General features: G+C 41.3%; 1 protein-coding gene across 2 annotated transcripts; it reads right to left on the reverse strand.

The window, feature by feature from the left end:
- Positions 1-5,012: 5,012 nt before the first annotated feature.
- LOC311590176 (late cornified envelope protein 1E-like) lies at positions 5,013-6,611 on the reverse strand. Of its 2 annotated transcripts, none has more exons than XM_084769075.1 (2): positions 6,354-6,611; positions 5,013-5,636 (listed from the first exon to the last, which is right to left on the reverse strand). In XM_084769075.1, the coding sequence occupies exons 1-2, from the start codon at positions 6,469-6,471 to the stop codon at positions 5,230-5,232; spliced, it is 525 nt and encodes a 174-aa protein (XP_084625201.1). In that variant the 5' UTR covers positions 6,472-6,611; the 3' UTR covers positions 5,013-5,229. The 2 variants fall into 2 exon arrangements, with proteins under 2 accessions (XP_084625201.1, XP_084625202.1); XM_084769076.1 differs by lacking the exon at positions 6,354-6,611 and adding an exon at positions 6,067-6,221.
- Positions 6,612-8,922: the final 2,311 nt, after the last annotated feature.

Raw genomic sequence — 8,922 nt, forward strand, 5'->3', positions numbered from 1 at the left:
TGTGACTGGTGATGACCACTTATACCTCACCAGCCTTCCTTTTTGCAGCCAAGTAACACTACATCTACCTTAGAGCATGGCTCAGGCATGTGGGGAGGAAGTGGATTCCTGGATCCTTAAGCCTGGCATTCTCACAGAGGACCTGCTTTAGGCCCAACCATTTCTCCATCCTCCTCCTTTTCTACTGGTTCTTACAGTGATATGTGCACCTTGTAGTCCATCTTGAGCTAATAAGAAGTGTCTTGCATGTCTATTTCCACCCATGCAGATTCCCAGCTGTGCCTAGGTGGGTGCACGTCAGACATCTACAGCAGTAAACTCTGCATGATGGATCTGGATCAACACACAGATATGTTGAGGAATCTTTCTGAAAGTCTATTTAGCCTGTGATTTTTCTCATTTAAACTGTTACAAAAGAATATTAAGGAGAATGTGTACTGTACATGAATATATGAAAATGAATGAAATTTCAAAACACACTTAAAGATGTCGCACAGAAGTGGAACATTATGGAAAAGTCTTTACAACAGACATATGTGCAGACTGCTAACTATGGAGTGAGACATGTGCTGTTTAGGCTCGGCAGTTGAGAAATGGCTCATTGGTGAAGAATGCTTACTTCTCTTGTAGAGGCTCTGAGTTTCTTTCTAAATGGTTCAGTTCATAACCTACAATAACCTCAGCTTCAGGGCATCAAATATCCTCTTCTTAACTTCAAAGTTACAATCACACATACAAACAAACATGCACACTCATACACACACACTGACTCAAATAGAAGCATAGACAGACACAAAGACAATACACACACATATAACACACACACAAACACAGACAACACACACAAACTCAGATAACATACACATACAGAGAAAGAGACTAACCCAAACAATACATACATATAGGCACACACATACAGTCTCACACACACATGAATCCAAAATTAAAATTAATATTTTTATATCTGAAAACAATAAGTAAGAGAAGATGGAGATATTCAATGAATAATATTCACAAAAACATCACAAGAAAATACAGATTTTTGCAAATATAATATGCATTAAAATCATAAAGCAGTGGTTGTTACTAGAGTATATTTCCTTACTTTTGTCTGTTTCTTTGCATTTCTCTTGGCATATATTTTAATATTGGTTATTTTGTGAATTTACATTTAATTCTGTTTTAGGAATATAATACTTTTGTGTTTAATGTTTTAATATTGCTGAGTATTCTGTTAAGCCAGCATACTGCTCTCATGGAAACTACATGCTATATTCCTGGCGAGGTCACACATGGCACATTAATAGGAAGAAAATGAGGGAAAGGGTCCAGATGATGTGGAGGGAATGATGCTGTTCACCTATTAAAAGCAACCCACAACAGACACATGCTGTGAGGTGTTGTCAGTCTACTCCTGCATGGGAGGAAACACGGGTGACCTGGCCATGCAGGATATATTAACAAGAATCACTCCTTAGTAATTGACAAGAATGGGCTTCTGTGGCCACTGGACCACTGTTCGCTCTGTGTCTCTGATTTTACTCCTATTCTACATGTCCATAGGCTGTTTATGAAGTCAAAAATTTGAACTTATGTTATTTTCAGGATTTAATAGAAATAGTTGTGATTCATTGTACAAAGACGTGGTTGTAAGGTGTCATGCTTTAAGATTACCCTTAACCTAAAAATGTCAGTGAGAAGAGGCAAACCAAGCTATGTTGACAAAATCTCTTCTGCTTAAATGCTGATGGACTCTGGAAATGTTTGGGACTATTTGTCCCATAACAGAAGTAAAGATCCTTACGACATCAGCCTTCTGTGCTACTTCACGTGAAATAATTCCCACCTGCTCTAAATTTATTTCATCTTAAGTAAATGATATACTTTCTGCTTTTTGGTTATGATTTCATCTAAAATATATGCTATAACCTTTCACAGACATGATAATGCAGTTTGTTTGCAATGCTTTCTTTCCTTTCAATCCATCATGTTTAATGTAGTCATGATGAATTCCTTAACCTTTCTTAGGCTTTGTGATTTTTCTTATCGTCACTAGTTGGACACATTCATCCTGTAGATTCTGGTGATGTCTAAGCCTCTAACTAGCATCTTCATAGATGTGGAAGCTTAGGAACAGATACTCCTAAAGACTTGGGTCACCACAAAGGAACCTAACCATTGAGGCACATGACATTGAGAAACACTTCACTGTCTCATCTGATGTGACTTTATTTCCCTACTCAGGTTGTTCCAAAAGGCTGAGCAACAGGGAGAGGCCAGAACTGATTCCTGATTTCCCCAACGGAGTTGTGCATGGCTCACCTTGACACTTGTAGGATGATGTGGCTGAGATGCCAGCTAGTCCACACTTCTGCCTCTGAGATGACAACACCCAGGTCCTCAGCTGGCCTCCTGCCTGAGCATAGGTCTGTGTGCGTAGCACGCTAGCTGGAAGGAGACTAGAAGCAAGCCTTGAGTGTCAGCTCTGGAGACCTAGGCCTCAAGCCAATATGGGTAGCATAACTAGTTAACTGTTGACCTTCTGAGATTGGGGTGTCAGGTGTTTCTATAAAGACATTTTTCCTATCTCCTTAATGTGAGAGAACACAGAGAACTTTAAGCAGAAGCAATTCGAGTCAGAAATGTCCTTTTCTGTGTACTTCAAAGGCAGAATCGAGAACATGTAAAGCTAGTACTTTTTCAGGCAAAGCACATTTTATTTATTTTTTAAAATACATTTATTTTATTACACATGTATAAAACAAACTACAAACAGCAGGAAGAACCATGTGACAACTATGAGTTCTATAAATGTTACATTCATGGTGGTTTGGCTATTTGTATTTGTGTAGCTTGAAGTAAACGTCTTTCTTGTGTTGTTGGGTCTAAATTTCTGAATGAAATTCAATATCTATCCTATCTCAACTCTAATAACTTAACTTCTTTATCTTGATTTAAAACTATCTTATCCCCTAACCAACTAAAGGTGATTATAAAACTATACTATCTGGCCTTCAATGCCTCTCAGAGACCTGAGAAGGAATAAAACTTAAATTCCTGAGTGAACCAGCAGTAGGGGTTAGCAGTTTCCAAAGTGTTCAAATTGACTTAGACGGTTTATGGCTTGAACAGTCACCCAATACTCTCTATGATATTGGAGCTTCATCTTCAGGTTTCTGGCCCAGTCATTGCTATAGAATTTAGTATATTGATACAAAACATAGACATGTCAAAGACTTGTCATATCTTAGCACAATAATATATATATATATATATCCTAAATCTAATAGACAGATATGACTCTATCGATAGATGAGGTAAAATAGTTGAATAAGGTCTTCAAAAGCCTCAGAGACACACAAAATATGACATTTAAAGTTGTTTTTATAATCCTAAATTTCTTGGATAGCAAGTTAACTCCTGTCAACACTCAGCTGACTTCAAAGAAGATGATGAGCATCAAAGAGCCTCCTTATGGAGATGGCTTCAAAGGTGGCAAACCAGCCATTGGGCAAAGGGTCCTTGTTCCTGCCGCAAACAGAATTCTGCCTAAAAATGGGCAGCTTAGATGCAGAGTCGACCGCTGTGCTCTGCCAAGCCAGGGTAAAGCAAGTTCTCAATAGTTCCTGCCCTGTGAATAAGTCTGGCAGAGATCTTGGACAATGCTGGTTTTGAATGAACTTGTTTTAGCTTTCATGATTTTTTAGCTGAAAATAAATGTTTTCTTAAAATATGCTCTGAACAGATTTTCCTCTTCTTTCATCTCCTTCCAGATATTCCTCCACTTCCCCATTTTTTGTACTCTATATATTCCTTCTTTTTCCCCTCAGATAATAGGCAGAGTAAATAAATATTTAAGTAAATAATAAATAAAACATCAAAACAACATTAGCAAACAGAATAAAAAACAAAAGAAAAAACCAAGACCAGCACACACACACACACACATACACACACACACACACACACACACACACACACACACACACACACACACATATAAAAACTCAAAATCACAAACAAACCAAGTTAAAACAAAAGTTTATTGAACTAAAAAATATAATTAAAAATACTATAAAACTAAATATCTCCAAAAATATCACTGAGTTCTTTTCTTCCTTTTCATCTACTGCTAGATTGCCCTTAAGTGTGATTTTTATATCAAGTGATAATTCATTAGAGAAACTAATGTTTCCTTTGCTAATGAATGACACTTGGAGATAGATTCTGAGAGAGGACAGGGGACTCCTGTCTCTTAGGTCCAAAGTGGAACACATCACCTCTCAAATGGCAGTGCTAGTGACAATGTCTTAAATAGAAGGACTCTAACCAGGCAACTGAAAAAAAATATTAGGTAAACAGAAGCCTAAATTCTGCATTCCTCAGGAATCTCATAAGGCAGATTTCCATTGACCCCAAACCTCACTTTATCTGCTTTAATGGTCTCATACTTCAGTCCAGGGCATCTAGTCCTAGTAAACACCCTGTGCCATCTCAGACCCCCAACCCTGCTGAGTGTCATATAAGTGTATATGGTCGTCGGCCACTTAGCTTCTTTCTCCCCCATCTCCCTGAGAGAAAGCCTTGGCAGTTTGACCTTTAATAACCTTCTTTCCACCCATGGTCTCCTTCAGTGATCTCACTGATTCCTTGCTGACAGGACCTACAGTCTGAGCGCTGAATGGTCTTCCTTCTAACAGGTGTTTAATAGTGAACATTCGCCTTCAATGTCTTTGAACTTGAAAAGTCATGAGGCTATATCACTGTGAAGAGTGATTGTTCTTTCTAAGTTTTCACATGAACTTTACTATTAAAAATACCTAGGACGTTCTTAGAGATGTTTTACTGCATTTGGAAGGAAGTCATAGGAAACACATACATGCATAAACACATACATGTATGCACAAACACATACATGCATCTTTGAGTGTCACACTGATTCTAGGGAAAGATTATTAAGGGAAGAGGGTGAGGAAGACGCTGAGAGAAAAATAATCAAGTCTTGTCAGGAATGGTGGTCTGGGCTTTTTTATTATTATTACTTGTAACAAAGAGGCAAATAGACACTGTAATCTGGTGAGGAGAATGCAGAACATATCCCTACAGATATCAGTGCCTCAGAGGGCAGGGCGTGGAGGGGAGCAGGAGGAGATAGAGCAGCAAGAATTGATGAGTCTTCTGAGCATGTGTTCCTCCTGCACCGCTTGTCTGCCGTCTTCCTCAGCCAGGTCAGCAGCAGTCTCCAGACTGCTGGCTACTGCCACAGCAGCCACTGCTGCCACCACTGCTGCCACAGCAGCCACTGCTGCCACCACTGCTGCCACAGCAGCCACTGCTGCCACCACTGCTGCAGCACCCAGAGCTGTGACGATGGCGGCGCAGAGATCTGCGGGGCCTGTGGTGGCTCAGGCAGCAGCCACTACCCCCAGAGCTGCAGCAGCCCCCAGAGCTGGAGCCACAGCAGCCCCCAGAACCCAGGCTACAGCAGGAAGACACAGGAGGGCACTTAGGGGGACACTTAGGAGGGCACTTTGGGGTCTGACACTTGGGGGGACACTTGGGGGTGCACTTGGGAGGAGGCTGGCACTGCTGCTGGTTCTGCTGGCAGGACATCTTCACCTGTGGCTGGTCAGGAGCTGTGAGAGAGACACACACATGTCAGACACAAGAAACTGTGGCCACCAGGCACATAACTTAACCCCAGAAATGTCACAGATAATCGTAGAAACACCATCTACAGTCATCTCATTTATAATATACTCATATGGTCCCATCCTGTTCCTCATGTCATTGGAACATCAGAAACCCATGTACCCGGCATACTGCTACCTGGAGTCTAGCAGCACTGCATGGATATCTAGGGACATCTGGAAAGATCTGCTATTCTTAGTCCTCACACATGGGCCACTGTGTGGATTATTTCACAGAAAAATAATCGTAAAGGAAAAAAATCAGTACTTGAATGTGATTTTGGCTTAAGGCCAGTATTTCAAAGGATCTTCTATCACACTAAGGGAGTATGATCAGCCCCTGACAGAAAAATGTACAAACCCTGTTCAGACCTGCCCTGGGAGCACTAGCCCCTTTTGTGAGGACAGAGTTCAGATGTATCCAAATGATCATCTGTTCAGCTAATGGTGGCAAGGTAACTGCCATGCTGGTGGTGTCCTATAGACCAGAGAAGGATGTGAACAGATCCTGGAAGCAGGGCTGTCTTTCCTTCCCAAGGCAAAGGGAGGCCCTGTTGCCCTTTCCTGACCCCAGCTCGTCACTGGAAGGGACTGGAAGCGTTTCCTTCAGAATGAACTCTCCTGTAAAGCCTGTCCACATGCAGTTCTCTATGCTGGAGTGACCTGGCCTGAGGGATCCCATAGACTGAAGATGCTTTGTCCTCTCCAGGGCCAGAATACCCAAAGGTTTCCAGTGTCTCTCAGAGCCAAGGCTGTGGCTCCTGTGTGTCAAAGCTGCCATTGCCTCATCCCTCACACCTCATGTTTTATAGATCTATCGATATGTCTTCATGTCTGAGCGATCCTTCAGTGCCTGTCCAGCTCTAGTCTGGTACCCCCTGGTAAAGTCTCTGCTCTTCCCTCTGGTGGACACTTACCAAGTTGATGCTTGGGTATCTCAGGCTGTGAGTGGATGGAAGTGTCCTGTTCCTCTGTCCTTTTATTCTGAGCCTGAGTTCTGTCCCAGCCAGTGAGGCAGTGGCTGAACATGGGACGCCCTGCCTCCTGACACCCACATGGTTTTGTGACTGGTGATTGGTAATGAACGGATCATCCTCATCAGCGTTCCTCCATGTGGCCCAGGCGTGCTGCATCTATCTTAGAGCATGACTTAGGCATGAAGTGAGGAAGTGGATTTCTTGATCCTTACCGCTGGCATACCTGAGGAGTGTCTATCTTAGGACACCAGGTATATCTCCATCTTCCCTCCCCCCCCTTTTTTTTTTTTGGTGGTTCTTAGTGTGATATGTGCAGCTTGTAGCCATGTTGAGCTAATAAAACATTAAAGCGTCTTGCATGTCTACTGCCATCTGTGCACTTTTCCAGCTGTGCCTATGTGGGTGCAGTTTAGACATCTATAGCAGTAAAATCCTACATAATTGAGCTGGCTCAGCATGAAGATACGTTGAGGTGTGGTTCTGAAAGTCTATTTAGCCTGTGTCATTTACCACTTAAACTATTACAACAGAATATTAAGAAGAATTTTTATAAGAATGTTACAAGAGTAAATTAAATATCAAAAAGGGAATAAGAAGCAATGCCTCAAAATAAATAAATAAGTAAATAAATAGTGCCTCACAGTAGTAAGTGATCACATTAGACTGTTTACAAAACACATATGTGAGACTTGCTACATGTTCGATGATGATTCTACCATTTTATAAGCTATAATCCTGGACTGAGAGAATGGTTCATCATTAAAACTATGTATTCCTTTAACAGGGGCTGAAGTCAGCTCCCAGCACCTGATTTGGATGGCTACTTTAAGTCCATTTCCAGAAGAAACAATGACTACATTTTTTACCTCCAAAGGCACAGGTGGTCAAGTAAGTACACATACATTTACATAGATATACACACAAATGTATAATTAAAAATATAAATGTTTCAAACAATAATTGAAGGAAGGTGAAAGTCTGCAGCATATATTGTATGTATGAATATGTCATAAGAAAACCTATTATTTTGTAAAAATAATGTATACTAATAATTAAAAAGTGTTTCCATCTAAAGTGCTAGATTTTGTAAAATTTATCTTCATATATATTTATATGGTATATCTCATGTTTTCTTATGTATCCTTGCTTACGTCTATGATAGTTTTATTTTTACTGTTTCATTATTACTAGCTATTCTGTAGAAGCCAGCACACCTCTGTCATGGAAATTGCATGCTATTTCTGGTGATGTTTCAGTTGGGGAAGAGGTAAGAAGAGAATCAAAAAAGAGATTCATACGAAATAGAAAGAATAATGTTTCTAAATAAGGAATAGATGGAAAGAGCATACATATGCTGTGAGACCCTGTCGATCTATTCCTGCATGTGAAACAGTGGTTACTTGGGTCATTGTTTGTATACCCGCTTGTATTAGAGCAGGTAGTTGATAGTGTGACTCCTTAGGACTTTTTCAGGCACTCGTACCCTGCTCCTCCATCCTGCGCTCCTCCTCTCCCTCACCCTTTCCTAATCTGAGCTCACTCTTCTCCTATCTCTCAGGTCAGATCACTTGTGTCCTGCTGTTTCCTTCTCTAATGCTCCCGCACACCACACCCCTGGCAATGGTCCCTCTTTACTTTCCTGGTTTCTGAAGTTACTCCTCAATATGTTCTCACATCTGAAGATACAGAGATAGGAGCCCATGGCGAGAGGGAATATATGACATTTGCTTCTTCGTGTCCGGCTTGCCAAACTCAATATGATTGTTCCTACTTTCACCCATTTTCCTGCGAAGTTCGTTTTACTTTTCTTTACAGCCTGACCATTACTCAATAACGGGTATCTGTATCGTGTTTTCACTATTCATTTGTTCGTTGAAGGGCACTTAAGTTGTACAGATACATGACCGAGAGAGTCTCTGTAGGGTAGGATGTGGAGGAGAAGCCTTCTTTTGAGTTGTTGAGCAGAGTTGTCCAATAGAATTCCAAAACCGTCCAGGCTACCACTGTGGTCCATGGCAGTCTGCCCGGGGTGGACGTTAAGCACCCTCTGCTGAAGACACCATCCACTTCAGACACAAGGTCCGGACGCCCATGGACTAGGAATTTCAGGTGAATGTGCCATATGAGCTTCCATAGGAGGGAAGCCACTAACAGTCCCATCAAAGCTGCGATGCATATAAAACACAGCAACAACCAGCGTGGCATGGCGTTATGAACGTAAGGACGCAGGACTGGCACACGAATCTTGGTAACCA

This window comes from Acomys minous (assembly GCF_964271855.1).
Source record: "Acomys minous genome assembly, chromosome: 19".
In the NCBI taxonomy this organism is placed as follows: Eukaryota; Metazoa; Chordata; class Mammalia; order Rodentia; family Muridae; genus Acomys; species Acomys minous.

Coding starts and splice junctions, on each gene's coding strand:
- LOC311590176 (XM_084769075.1), bottom strand. CDS start 6,471: ATGGCAGCTTTGACACACAGGAGCCACAGCCTTGGCTCTGAGAGACAC. Junction 5,637..6,353: donor TATGGGATCCCTCAGGCCAG/GTCACTCCAGCA, acceptor TCTCTCTCACAG/CTCCTGACCAGCCACAGGTG.